Source organism: Rhinoraja longicauda, chromosome 7, assembly GCF_053455715.1.
Source record: "Rhinoraja longicauda isolate Sanriku21f chromosome 7, sRhiLon1.1, whole genome shotgun sequence".
In the NCBI taxonomy this organism is placed as follows: Eukaryota; Metazoa; Chordata; class Chondrichthyes; order Rajiformes; family Arhynchobatidae; genus Rhinoraja; species Rhinoraja longicauda.
Genome location: NC_135959.1, coordinates 66,533,268 through 66,548,900, shown reverse-complemented (window position 1 = coordinate 66,548,900; position 15,633 = coordinate 66,533,268). Strand labels below are relative to the sequence as shown.

At 39.8% G+C, this 15,633-nt stretch overlaps 1 protein-coding gene across 1 annotated transcript in view; it reads left to right on the top strand.

Moving 5' to 3' along the window:
- LOC144595583 (protein diaphanous homolog 3-like) overlaps positions 1 to 15,633 on the top strand; it is a 321,554-nt gene that overhangs the window by 169,361 nt on the left and 136,560 nt on the right. Inside the window, exons 23-24 of the mRNA XM_078403147.1 lie at positions 1,893 to 2,132; positions 11,269 to 11,398. Coding sequence (XP_078259273.1) covers positions 1,893 to 2,132; positions 11,269 to 11,398 — 370 coding nt within the window. The remainder of the gene's footprint in view (positions 1 to 1,892; positions 2,133 to 11,268; positions 11,399 to 15,633) is intronic.

The window sequence follows — 15,633 nt, the reverse complement described above, 5'->3', positions numbered from 1 at the left end:
GAGATGTCCTCTTTCTTTAGTAAATGTGGTTTCACCCCTGTAGTTGTTAGTGGATCCCTCACCCGTGTCTCCACTGTGTCCCGCAGTTCTACTCTCGCACCCTCTCCCTCCAGACAGAACATAGATAGAGTTTCCCTGATCCTTACCTTTCATCTCCGTTTCCAATACATTATTCTCCGATATTGCAGCCATCTTCAATGTGCTCTCACCACCAGGCACATCTTCCCATCTCCACCTCTCGTCGCATTTCATTGCAGCAGTACATGGCTCACCTAACATTCCATTCTTTGCACTATTATTGTTTGCTTATTTTTTTATCGTTGATTAACCAGTGAGGAGACAGTATCCCTGTACAATTGCGCTATACTTGCTGAAGTCGTGTTTAATTGTCATATGTACCAAAATGGAACAGTTAAATTCTTACTTGCAGCAGCACAACAGGTCTGTAAACACAGTACTTAAGAGATAACGTACTAAACAAACAACAAAGTTATTGAATTAAAAAAAATTAGTGCAAAACAAAATAAAAGACCAAATTCCCGAGTGCAACCAAGACAGTTCGTAATTTAGTTGGTGTCCGTAGTGTTCACTAACCTGACTTGTTGGGAAGTAGCTGTTCCTGAACCTGGAGGTCATGGTTTTCACACTCTCATGCCTTCTTCCTTATGGCAGGAGTGAAATGAGAGTGTGGCCAGGGAGTGTGAGTGCTTGATGATGCTGGTTGCCTTTTCAGAAGTTCACGTTGACTGCGACCTTTACCTCTGCAGGCAGAGGTGAGTGGCTGGAACTTTACTTGCTGAAAGTAGCAGATCATTTTCACAGGTCGAAGATTTTTTAAGTACTTCTCAGAAGTAGGGGCACAGTTTCTGGACGACTCTTGGGGAAAGGCGTTCCTATTTCAAGTCCTTTTCCTTTTTCACAGTCATCTGGCTAGCTCTCTTTGGCCCTCTCTTCCAGCTCATGTTAAGTTGGAAACTCAGCAGGCCAACTGCGAAGGTGTCAAATGGATCAATGAAAAGTGCTCAATTTCACTTGGTTGCTAACCCAAACTCATTCAATGAGTTTTGTATGTGGTCTTCTGCTCTTTGAACAAACTACATTGAGCTTTAGCTTTACAGACAACTTTACAGCTTTACAGACAACAATGATAACGGGAAGTACAATGCATGATATCCAAGTGTCCTTAAAAGAAAATGTGATTAATGTGGGAGAAAACAACAAGGGCTCAGACTCGATATTGAATAAGAATAGATATAGTATGACTGATAATGAACCGATGATTGCCCTTTAAATACAAAGTTAAAGGAAATTAAACTATGCACTCATTTTGCCTGGCTGTTTCTACATATTTAATTGTTTGAGTTATTTTACCATGACTCTCCAGCTGTTCTTAATGAAGGCTACAAATTGAAGTTTATGCTCAAACTTTCCTTGATTTGAAATAATTACCTTCTTTTTTTTGTAGTTCTATATTAGTAATGTCCTGTTTAATTACATCCCGTCAATATACACCTTTCATATCTGGCTAAGCAATTTTTCTTTGCAACCCAGTAGGTTTACCACATCACCTTTTTTTATTGCTTTGTTACTCTGGGTCATAAGCACATTTTACTTTTGTATGGTTTAGTACATCAGCTGACTGTATTGATCTGTGGTAGAATTATGGCTTTTATCGCTAAAACACGAGTTAGTGTAAAATAAGTCATTGTTGCTTGCAACCACCAATTAAATTTCAATTGCTTCCAGAAATAAATGTTATTTTTTAATCTACTTTTCTCATATTTAAAATATATACTTCTTCTACAGCTAACACTAATAAAACAACTCTGATTCAATTCAATTATGCTAGAGCTATATCACTAAGAATGTAAACTTATTTTCCCTCTGATCAGGTGAGCAGCATCAAGAAACTGCGTCCACGGCTGAATGCTATTCTATTCAAGATTCAGTTTGAAGAGCAAGTGGCTAACATCAAACCTGACATTATGGCTGTCAGTACTGCTTGTGAGGAGATAAAGAAGAGCAAGAACTTTGGCAAGCTGCTGGAGCTGGTGTTGCTGATTGGAAATTACATGAATGCTGGGTCTCGAAATGCTCAAACATATGGCTTCAGCATCACCTTCCTGTGCAAAGTGAGTCCATGTATCAAAGTTTTGATCTGAACTAAACTGAATAACATCTCAAATACAATAACATATAGATGGATCAGGTCAATGAGATAAAGGAATGGCACAGTGGCGCTGAAGGTAACATTGCTGCCTCACGTCTGGTCCTGTCTGTGTACTTTGCATGTACTCCCCATGATTGTTCGGATATCCTTTAGATGCTCTGGTTTTAATGCACATCACAAAGAGATACTGACAGCTAATTGCTACCATAAAATTACTTTTAATGGTAATTGCTACCATAAAATTACTTCCAGTGTATGGGTGGTAGAAGCCATGTGTTGGTGGGAGGTGGTTGCAGGTTAGGGGGAAGTTGGGTTGTATGGCGGCATAAAAGAGAATACGTTGCAGGAATATAAATGGGATTATAGGACGGTGATTGCTCCGAGACAGGCAAAGACTCAATGGCCGAAGCGCCTCCTATATTGTGAAATATGAAAAAAACTATAATATTTTGTAAGGTATCCTGTTCTGTGCTGTCTAAATTCCTTTCGAAAGTATTTTAACAAATAGGCATAATTATAAAAATGTTTAAGACTCAATCAAGCCATAACATCTATATATTACTGAAACTCATCTTGTATATTTGTGTGTTTGTGCATATGTTTGTTCTCGAAATACAGCCAAAACGGTACACAATAGTGCGACAATTTTAGGCCCATCTTTCTCACCATTGTCCTGGGGTACAAACGTTTGTTATATTTAAAAGGTTTTTCACTTCCAAAACTTTTTTAAAAAACTTTTTAAACAGTAAAAAATCCCTTTTCCACTTGCCCTGCCCGCCAGCCGCGCATACATCCATTTTGGACATCAGAATGGGAGAAGGTCCATGCACGCACAGCTTGGGCCTGTTGATCTAATACGGATGCTTCCTGACTTACGATGCCTCGACTTACGATATTTCGACTTACGATATTTCGACCCCTCACACCCCACCCCATACGATATTTCGACTTTGCAAATGTGCAAACGGCAGTGACCCGTTGCGAGTCACAGCTCACTTCCGTCCATGTGATCTAATACAGATGCTCCCCGACTTATGATGCTTCGACTTACGATATCTCAACTTTGCAATGGTCCAAACGGCGAGTGGGGGCGGGGAGGGTAGGAGGGGCGAATAAGGGGGGTTGTGGGGGTGTGGAGTTGGTGAGTAAGGGGGGAGTGGGGGGGGTTGAGGGGGATGGAGTGGGAGGACGGGAGGGGATAAGGGGGGGATGGAGTGGATGAGTGGGGGAGGAGGGGGGATGGAGTGGTTGAGGGGTGGGGGGATTGAGGGGGGATGGAGTGGGTGAGGGGGGAAGGAGGTGGGATGGGGTGTGAGGGGTTTGCACAGAGGGTTGCTGTGCCCGCAGGAGAAATTTGGACCCAACAGGTCCCCGCCCATCTAGTACCGTATATAATTAGCTGGATTTCTACATGCACTTGTCTCATAAATGATACTGGAAATACAAATTGGTGTGAAAAGTAATAGGGTACTTATAATCTCAGTGAAAGTTGCACATTGTACTTAACCAATTGGGATACAAATTCGAAGGACTGAGAATAAGAGTGAATTAGAGTGAATTCATGGTAGAAGGTGCTTCTGAAAGAAGAATGGAAGACTGGATTAAGGGAGAGGAAAAGAAGACAAAGGAAATATTAAAATAAAATGTAAAATTGACTTTTTTTTTAACACATCCACCTGTGCCTTGTGGAAGGAAATTCCCTCAGTGAACTGGAAGGGTTTCTCATCTATCATTGACTGTTACTGTACCATTAAAAAGCTACATATATGACTAATTACTGGATTTAACTGAGATGAATTTAGTGCATGTTGCTGTATCTTGAATCTGCATGAGGTTAAATATGAGATGACTTTTTTCTTGAAGAGGCAGCAGAATAATATAAATATTTAACAATGTAGCAATTCATAATTCATGTGATATTTCTCCATGCCATAAGTTTTTGGGCAGTTTATTCCTTAAAACTATTTTGAGGCAGTGTGTTTTTTTGCAATTTTAACATTTCTAAGGAAAGATAATCTCCACATATGTTTTTCTCTGCTCAGTACATCTGTTTTATTTCAGATTTCTAGCATCGCAGTGTTCTTGTTTTCTTCAGTTTTTACGCATCATCCCATTAGTGGGACATCACTTCAGGAGGGTTGGGTTGATGGTGACATAAAAAAGGATAGGTTGCAGGAATATAAATGGGATCATGGGACTACGATTGCTGCGAGAGCAGGCAAAGACTCAATGAGCTGAATGGCCTCCTACATTGTGAAATATGAAAACAACTATAATATTTTGTAAAGTATACTATTCTGTGCTGCACTGCCTCAGGCCAGTGTCCTTGGCCAAACCATCTTTAACTGCTTAGTTAATTACCTTTCTTCCATCCCAAGGTCAGAGATGGGGATATTGACTGATGAATGCACAGTGTTCCATTTCATTCACAAGTCTTTGGTGAGTGAAGCAGCCAATGCCAGCATGTAATGTGAACTAAGCAATGTTCAGGCATGGGCTGATAAATGGCAAGTAAGATTCATCAGGAATTATTTTGGCAGCACAGAATTGAAAACTTTGCAATATATTCTAGTTAATATGCCAGGCAATGACCATCTCCGAAAAGAGAGTTTCTAAGCATCTATCTTTGGCATTCAATGACATTTCCATTGCCGAGTCTTGTGTCTGAAGAAGGGTCTCCACCTGAAATGTCACCCATTCCTTCTCTCCAGAGATGCTGCCTTTCCTGCTGAGTTACTCCAGCATTTTGTGTCTATCATCAATATCCTTGGGTTCACCACTGACCATAAAAATCGCTGTCACAGGAAGAACAAACAAACTCTGTACAGACAGCACCTGTAGTCAGGATTGAACCTGGGTTTCCGATGCTGTCAGGCAGCAACTCTATCGCTGTGCCACCACTCAACAGGTCCTTTGGCCACACCAACGAGCGATCATCCCCAAACACTAGCAGTATTCTACACACTTGGGACAATTTACAATTTTTTTCAGGTGCCCTCCTCTAACTTCATCGACTGCATCCGGTGTTCCCAATGTGCCCCCCTGCCTCCTTACCACATCCCCCTGATGTAGCCTTGGCAAGACCAAGCGTAGACTCAACAACCATTTTGTCGAACACTTGCACTCGATCTGCCAAAGCCTACGGGATCTCCTCATTGCTAACCATTTTAATTCTCTTCCCATTCCATACTGACCTTGCTGTCCAGGGCCTCCTCCATTGCCACAGTGAGGCCACACGCAAACTGAAGGAACAGCTTTTCATATTTCGCTTGGGTGGCTTAACCCAATGGTATGAACAATGAATTTGCTAATTTTAGGCAACTTCAAACCCCCTCCCCCTTTATTCCCCCTTCCCGCCTGCCCCAACTGGACTCCCACTTCTTTCTCCCCTTCCCCTCTCTTTTCACCTGCATTCCTTCCTCTAGCTTCACAATTTTTAACTCTTCCATCCTTTTGTTTCACACCTTCTGTCATTAAGTGACAATGCTGACATTACAGGCCATCCTTTTCATTTCTCAGACAACAATTTGCTAATGACGTGAAAGCCCCAAAATAATAACTTTTATGTGATTACTTTAGAAAAGTTAGATTTAATTTAGTCTTTTACTTAGACAAAGAGCCGAATTAACTGATCACTCAATTAGTCACCTATCCCAGAGTACTCCACGTCCTCTTGTCTATTGCAACTGCTGAGAAAAATTAATTGACTTAAGTTTTTTTTCCAGCATTGAGAAGCTTTTTGTTGCATGCTATCCAGTCAGCGAAAAGACTATACAGGATTGCAATCAAGCCGTCCACAGGGTACAGATAGAGGATAAATAGTTTAACATTTAGTGCAAGTTAAAGTCCAGTCAAGTCCAATTAAAGATAGTTCGAAAGTCTCCATTGCGGTAGATGGGAGATCAGGTCCACTGTCTAGTTGGTGAGGGGACAGTTCAGTTGCCTGATAACAGCTGGGAAGAAACTGTCGCTGAATCTGAAGGTATGCATTTTGAAACTTCTGTACCTCTTGCCTGATGGGAGAGGGTAAAAGAGGGAGTGAGACTGGTCTTTGATTATGCTGGTGGCCTTGTCGAGGCAGCGGGAAGTGTAGATGGACTCCAGGAAAGGAAGGTTGGTATGCGTGATGGTCTGGTCTACGTCCACGACTCTATACAATTTCTTGCACTCTTGGTTGGAGCCGTTCCCAAACCATGTGATACATCCTGATAAAATGCTTTCTACGGCACATCTGTAGAAGTTGGTGCGGGTTGTTGGGGACATATCGAACTTCCTAGGCCTTCTAAGAAAGTAGGGGCATTGGTGTGCTTTCCTTGCCATTGCTTCAATATGGGTGGTGCAGGACAGTTACTGGTGATATTTATTCCTAAGATCTTGAAGCTTTCAAACATCTCTACTTTGGCGCCATCAATGTATACCAGAGTATGTTTGCTGCTTCACTCCCTGAAGTCAATCACAATCTCCTTGTCTTGTTGACGTTGAGGGCCGGGTTGTTGTCTTAGCACCACATTATGAGATTCTTAATCTCCTTCCTGTACTCTTAATTCGTCATTATTTGATATCCGACCTACACCATTGGTGTAGTCTGCAAATTTGTAAAATGTGTTGGATTATTATTTGGCTGCACAGTTATCAGTGTATAAGGAGTATAGCAAGAGGCTGAGAACACATCCCTGCAGGGCACCAATGTTGAGGATTATCATAGAGGATGATTTGTCACCTCTCTTCATTGATTGTGGTCCGTTGGTCAGGAAGTCGAGGATCCAATTGCAAAGGTGAGACCTGACTCCAAGTTCTACGAGTTTTGAGGTGAGCTTGGATGAGACCTGTAGTTTAGTTTTCATAGCAGACTACCAGGGTACCAGGGTTGTGAGGTGTATAATGTGAAAGAGACTGAAGGAATCCCATGAGAAAGATGGGAACATTTTCAAGGTAGGCATACCGGGAAGAAATTCCCTCTTCAAGGCAACCGCGGAACCTGCTTCCACCGCATCTGCAGAAACTATATCTGAGATTCCAATGAAACTTTATATTTCAAAAAGAAATCCTAATTCCCTCTTAATTTCCTCTTAATCCTCCCCCTTTATTTTGTACCCATGATCTTTTTTTATGGAAGGCCAGACCCCTTAATTATTTTATGCACTCAATTAAATCACACCTCAGCCTCCTGTCGTCCAATTAAACCAGTCCCAGCCTCTCCAATCTATCTGGTATCCCTGGTTACTCAACACAGGAAACATTCCCATCAATATTGTCTGGAACCAGGCTCCAGAATATTTTGGAATTATACCTCTCCTATCTAAATAGTTTTTTTTTTTTAAGTGATTCAGGTGTTTTCCTTATTTGTCATGGGAAATATTGGATGCTTGTCATTATGTTTACTCAAGTCTCGCATCTTGATTTTCTTTTCTTATTTGAAATTGAATGAGTTCAATTCTGTCTCAAATTGAAACATCCAATCCACTGTCAGAATGTGTACCTAAAATATTACCATCAATTTCATTGATCTGAAATGGCAGCCATGTTTGATACTTAACATTCTCAGCAGTGTAAAAATATAATCTTCATGTAAACTAAGGGACATACTGAATCTGAATATGTTTATTTTTCATCTTGATAAAGAGGAAGGATTACACCATGCACAAACTTAGTGTTGAAATATTTAGTTTCAAATTTCACATTATGAATAATTGGTAGAAAGTAGAAGGGACACTCAAGATGAATAATGTTATATCTGTCCATGAGTTGGAATAAAATCTCACCAAAGAAGAATTTCTGTCTTTTTGTTCAGCAAAACTGTAAACTTATGCATAAAAAATGTTACTTAATTCTCAGGTTATAATATAACTAATGAACAGTTGAAACTGGATTCAAAGATAGAGTTTATGTGATGTTTTCTCATCATCCTGTTTTCACTACCAACAACCCTGACCCTCTATCCATAAGCTATTCAGTCAGGAAACAAAATGCTAAAACTTTTTAGTTTTGTAACCTGATTAATGTCAGGAGAATGAAAACAACATTCCACCTCACAATTATACAAATCTATTGCATAATTTAAATGTCATGCAAAGGCAAATGAAATATTCCAATTCAAGCAATGTTTTGAAAGAATAATGAAGTAGTATTTTGGTGACAAGTTATAAGAATTCATGTGAAATTATGTATTACTACATATTCTCAATTCTTGTAATTACTGATTAATATTTAAACCACATCCATCTATCTGGGTTAGGAAAGTGTTTTCTATTCTTTGTTAGCTACCTGTAAGTGCAAAGTAGAACGATGTTTCATGAGGATGTAGATGGATCTTTTAAAGTAAGGAGAACAAAGCAAGGCTGAAAATCATTTTATAGTTCATAAGTCATCGGAGCAGAATTAAGTAATTCGGCCATCAAGTCTACTTCGCCATCCAATCTTGGCAGATCTATCTTTCCTTCTCAATCCTATACTCGGGCCTTCTCCCCATAACCTTTGACACCCTTACTTCACTGTTCTTGTTCTGCAGACATCCAATTGTGCTGAAAATCATATCACTGATAAATAGATACGTCATTGATTTGATGAACTTTGGAAGTTTTTGTTTGATAAGTTTTGAGAATGAGGATTATTTTGGTACCCGAGACATCACAGTATATTATATTTTCTTTGCCTTTAAACACGGTAATTAAATAGGAACAGTGTGCCAATGGAAGTAAGGGAATAGAATTTCTTCCTCTTCCAATGACCAATGTACGATGTCCAATTGTACAAGACATTGGTGAGGCTACATTTAGATATTGTGTTCAATTACGGTCACCCTGCTATAGGAAAGATGTCGTAAAGCTGGACAGAAGGCAGAGAAGATTTATGAAGATATTGCCAAGACTTTCTTCACTGTTCTTGTTCTGCAGACATAGGCAGAGATTGGGCAGGCTAGGCATTATTCATTGGAGTGCAGGTGGATGAGGGGTGATGTTACAGAGATGTATAAGATCATGGGGGTTATAGATAGGGTAGGTGCACAGAGTCTTTTACTCGGAGAAGGGAATCAAGAACCAGAGGACATTTGTTTATAGTGAGATGGGAAAGATTTAATAGGAATCTAAGGGACAACTTTTTCACACAGAGGGTGTTGGGTAAATGGAACGAGTTACCAGAGAAGGAAGTTGAGGCAGGTACAATAACAACATTTTAAAGACATTTAGACTGGTTCAAAGATAGGAAAGGTTTGGAGGGAAATGGGTCAAATGCAGGCAGTTGGGACTCATGTAAATGGGGCACCTTGGTCGGCATGGGCAAGTTGTGCTGAAGAGCCTGTTTCCATGCTGTATGACCCTTTTGAAAAGAGCTAAACTGTCAGTTTAACATTTTGTCTGAAAGGGAGGTAGAAAATTCCATCATGGTTAACTATTTTATTGTAGTTTATCTGCCAGTCTGACTTAATTTCAATCTAATTGGCCATCACGTTATTTCAGTCTTCTGAGGACATGTTCCTGTTTTTTCCTCATGCTATGCGGGCATAGCAGGGGACACCGAATGTAAGATCATCAAACAGGTGGAATATTTGTTTGTAGAAGATCCTCTGCATTTTTCTCATCTGAATCTCCACAGATTTTTATCTCATCTGAATCTGAAGACTTTTTTAATATATAGAGATCAGCTGTGCGCATGGAAAAAGTCAGTAGAATTCCACTGAATGTTTTCCAAATCCTAACTTGCTATCTTCAGTGGCTCTTTGAATAATTTACTAAGAGTTAAGGGGAAGATCTGATAGAATTCTTAAAAATGATGGAATGTTATGATAAGATAACTAGGGAAATGATTTACTTCCACCAGTCAACAACACATTTGAGTTAATGGGACAATCAATCTTAAGAGAAAGAAGATCTTTAAGTCGAAGGTGGTTAGGTTTTGCAAATCATTGGTGGTTGCTGCTGAACAAGAGTCGATAAACTACAGAGATTAAAAGATATGGGAAGTAAACAAACCAATGGGATTCGGACAGGAACTCATGGGGGGGGAAAACCCCAGTCTATTTTTGAGAACAAAAGGCGACTTTCGGTTTGTTTTTAACCCGGAAAAGATGGAAAGCTTTAGAGATGCACACTATGCTGATCTGAATGGTAGAGCCATTTAATCAATGTTAAAGCTCCCGGTTTACTTTCTACCAAGCCTGTCAGGGATGTTTCTTGATGAGGCATAAGTACAATAGTGCCTGAAACCTCACCACACATCTCCAGGGTGCAAAATGCAAGTATGCAAGTGGGCAGGATTCATGACTGGTAGAGTAGAGTACAGAAAGATATTGCCTTTGATCAGATTCTCTAATCAAATTATTTGCTTGGAGGGAATCTTGATATGTGTAAATTAGTAGCCACAATTACAACAGCCTATCATAACAAGCTTTAGCATATTCTCAAAAATGCAAATTATTTCTTAGTTTTAACATTGTGGATATTAGGTGAAGAGATTTATAAAGCTACTTACTAGACCAAGTGGACCCATTGGGCCAAACCTCTCCTGCATTGGTGCAGCACCCTCTCCTCCCCCTCCCCTCCTCCCCCCCTCTCCCCTTACATCGTATGATTATTGATTTCTCCAACTTCAAGTAACCCTTGCATTCCCTCTCAGTCCCTCCCCCACCTTAATCGATCTACTAGTTTCATTGGTGCTGCTTAGTTTCACTGTTTGTTATCGATTCGTTATCACCTCCACAACTAACAATGGATCATTGTGGGCTCCATCTTCCCTTGATCATCTGGCTGGCTTAATTTGTTCTTTGCATACATTTCATTCATTTGTTCTTTTATAGCCCTAGTTCCCCTCTCCCCTGATTCTCGGTCTGAACAAGGTTCTCGAATCGAAACGTCACCTAACCCTTTTCTCCAGAGATGCTGTGGACCAGCTGAGTTACTCCAGCATTTTGGAAATTTCTGGTCATTGCTGACTATAAATCCAGAAAGATGTCAAGGATGAAAAATCTAACTCTGATGGGAAAACAAGTTTGTTGGTATAAAAATGTTAAAGTGTGTTTAAAATGATTTATTAACATTAAATGCCACATGATTGAGGCATTCTTAAATTTAAAAAAACCCACTGTTTTTTATGATCCTCAGCTGAATGATACAAAATCAACAGACCAGAAAATCACATTTCTACATTTCCTAGCACAAGTTTGTGAGGAGAAATATTTAGATATTTTAAATTTTACGGATGATCTACAACATGTGGACAAGGCTGCAAAAGGTACATATTTACATTTGGCATTCCAATGTCACAAAGAATATTATCAACCAAAGATGGGAAATATATTTCAAATATCATGTTTTAAATACTTTGTGATTGTTAAAAATGCATAATTTAATTTTGAACAGGTTTGTTTGAAAAACGAGATCATGTAAGCAATGTAAAATAGTATAAATCATAGTAATATTGAAAAATGGTGAATAATTCAATGAGCATTTCCCACTACAATTCATGTATGTTTGTGCAATATTAATTTTAATTCCTGCAGCTGAAATCGTGAGTGAATCACCATACTTTTCATGTTATATCAGTGAACTTCAGAATGCATACCTCTTCCACCTGCTGCATTGTGAATTGAAATGTCATTTCCAGCATGGTTTGTTTCCTTGTTAGAATGCATGTTGTAGGAATTGCAATCTGTAAGTATATTGCAGTTGATTTAGTTTGGTATAATAATAAACTGTAATGCACTTTTTAAAAATGTGCAATATCTTTAAAAGAAGTGAAAAGTGTTTTTCCTCCACTGATTGTTTTGGAAGTATTTCTAATAATTTCTAGGTTGTTTGATATGTAGTATAGACAATGCTCATTTTTGCTGCATTCTTTTATTAGAAGTCCCAACGAGTTACTCCAACTTTTGTGTCTATCTTCGGTTTAAACCAGCATCTGCAGTTCCTTCTTAAACTCGGTCCTGTTTATAGATATGTACAACTCCCTTTTGAAAGTTAGCTGGATCTGTTTCCACTGTCCCTTCAGGTAGTTTATTCCAGATCACGACAACATATTGTGTGAAAAAATAACTACTTAACCTCCTCCATGGGTAGGAAGAACTGTACCTTCGAACTCGACCAATTTTAATTTCCCAAGGAACACTGTCTTTTGCTAAAAAAATATCTGGACCTTTATGTATGACAGAAATGGGATACAAACTTGGTGGAATTATATTCTGTCAAATTATCTGGATATGCAGCTTGCAATCCTCCCAATGTACACCTGGAGTTCAGTGAGAATATTTCCCACCCTGCATTTTACATTAGTTCACTTGAAGCTGTAATAATATTTTATATTTTACAGTTTGCAACCATGTTAGTTCAGGAGAAGGAAGGACTTTTAATGATAGGTCGCATGATAATCCACTCACGAAATTGCTTACTGTCACAATACCATTGTGCCTGTTGACAGTTATCACGCAACCTGCACGTGACCTTCTTTCTGCTGAACTAAAGTCTCATCTGTTCTTATGTGAAGTACTTAGCATTGGCAGAACCTGGTATTACAGCAATACATTTCCAGAGAAAAATCGCAAACTTGGTCAAGATAACTCCATTGCACACTGGACAACAACCACTTTTATGTGTCTACTGCTTTTAACATATCAAAATAGCGTCCAGGAGGGTTTTCAAAAAATGATGATGCACCATATCAGAAAACAGTAGGATACAAGAACAAAGTCTTGGGCAAAAAAGTGATTTTATGGAGCGTTTTAAAGGAGAAATGGGAATTGGGGAGATAGTGGTGGGGATTCCAGAGTTTAGGATGTTGTCACTGAATGCATAAACACGAATAATGGAACGATTACATTCAGGCATTAACAAAAGTCCAGACTTTGGGGTTATTAAAGAGGTATATGGTAGGGGCAACTGGGAGAACCAAAACAAAAAAATAAGGCAGTTCATAACTGAAAGCAAACACAGGTGATGGTGATCTAGTTGCAAGATGGGAATGCAGTTAGATATGTATGGAATCAAGTTAGTGCAGTCCCATCATGTAGGTTAATGGTGCAGAAGTGTTGAAGAGGGATGATGTGGTTTGCTCTGTCAAATGCTGGGAAAGAGGAGACAGAATTTATTACCTTGTCACAATAACAAAATGTCGGAGGCAGCAAATACAACTCCAGCAAGATAACAACATTGCCAAAGAGCTTTTCACACCTTATTGGAAGTAAGAGTGAATAAGACGAGAGAAACCAGGGTTGAAATGTCCAACACGAGCGAGCATAATTATAGGGTGAGAGGGAGAAAGTTTAAGGGAGAGGGAGATCTGCGGGGCATGTTTTTTACGCAGAAGATGCCATGAACCCTGGAACGCATTGCCTGGGGTGGTGGTGGAGACAAATACTATTGTAGCGTTTTAGAAACTTTTAGATAGGCATATGGAAGTACAAGAATAGAGGGATATGGATCATGTGCAGGCATATGAGATCAGCTTAACTAGAAGGTAGACACAAAAAGCTGGAGTAACTCAGCGGGTCAGGTATAATAAGCTTAACTAGACATCATGTTCAGCACAAACATTGTGGGTCATAGGGCCCATTCCTGTGTACTTTTCTATGTTTGAAAAAAAACTGGGCTGTCTCTCTCCACCCTCTGTCCTCCTTTTTCCCGCCCCAGTCCTCCTACCCCCCACCCCCATGTCTTCCGTTCTTGCCAGCCTCATCACACACTCCTGACCTCCCCCGCTCCCTGCCTTCGTCCCCTGTCCTCCTTCCCTACACTCCTACATTGCTCCGCTCCACCGGTCCCCGCTTGCCCGTCTCCGCCCCCTGCCCTGCTCCTCTAACCCCCTTGCCCTGCTCCTCTATCCCCTTCTCTCTTTGTCTGCTCCCTGCCTGCCCACCACCCCCTTCTGCCCTCCTCCTCTGCCAACCCTTCCGCCCTCCTCTCAAGTCTCCTGCCAACCCCCAACCCTCCTCTCACATCCCCTGCCTGCTCCCCTACCCTCCTCTCCGACCATCTTTTGTCTTGCCTCCCTCCTTTGCCCCTCTGCCTCTCCCTCCTCCCTTGCCCCTCTGTATCATTGATTCTGACTATCAATCTTATCTATGCCTCTTATAATTTAATAAACTTCTTTCAAACCTCCCCTCACCACCAAAATCACATTCTAACTCATATTCAATGCCCCAACCGATGAAGGCAAGTATACCATACACCTTCTGTACCACTCTTTATACCTAATGTTGACTTTTTCAGAGTGCTATGGAATTGAAACCTGGTCTTCCTTATGCCATCCCTTCCAAAATGGTTGTTAAGTGCAATACATACATGATTGATGAGTAACATTTGTGAATTCTCCTTTATCTTTTCTGCTGATGAATGTTTTAGAATGTTTTGAATATTGCTTATCCAAGCTAGTGTGTGAGCAAACACAAATCAAAGTATTATAATTAAAACCTATTCACTTCCAATAAGAGTCTGAGTAATTTAAACTGGCTAATTGGAGAAAATGTGGTTTAAGATTTTTCCGTTATATCCTATTGCGCCAGGCAACACCCCAGGCAAAATCACAATTGAATAAAATTCTGCCACAACATATTATGCAGTGCTTGTATACTGTATGGTGCAAAAACTGTTCTATATTTTTAAGAATAGAAATAAGTACACAGAACATCAGGATCATAGTAAACTCAATTGCATTGTTGTAGCTACATAGTGCATAGTACATAGTGCAGAGTACAGGACACATTACTGGAAACAGATTTCTGAGCTCAGAAATATTATTTCAAGTAGTCAATTAATTGTTAGTTTTATTTTCACACTTGATGAACTGCACATATCAGGGTGAAGAATTCTGCAGAGGTGTACCTGACATGAAATGCTGATTCATTTTTCCCTCCACAGACATTGCCTGACCACAGAGTTCTTCCATCGTTTCTACTTTTGTTGCCCATGTGACCATTGTATTTTTTTGGCTACTCATGTAAAATACTAACAAGATTGGTTGAAAATCACCATTCACCCTTTCCATGGGAATATTGTCCACTATGCCTATAGAAATTAATTTTCTTTTTACTAACAGAATCTTCATTCATATTTGGTACGGTCGGCATTTAACCGAACTGACCACATGTTGGTTGTTTGAGCCTGAAATTAGATATTTATGTGAATTAGTCAAAATTCACTTTGTTCGATTACTTTTTTATGTTCCTAATTAACATGGAACAGTACAGCACAAGAACAGGCACTTCTGCTCAAACATGATGCAAAGACAAACTAATCTCAAGTGCCTGCACATGATCAATATCCCTCTCTTCCCTGCTTATCCATGTGCCTATCTAGAAGCCTACTAAATGCCACTATCATATCTATCCATCACCATCCCCAGGTATTAGTGCATTCCAGTACTTACCATCCTCTGTGTAATAAAAAAATTGCCTGACACATTTCCTTTAAACATTGCCCGATTCACCTTAGAGCTATCCCCTATAGTCTTTGATATTTTAACCTTGGGAAAGGGCA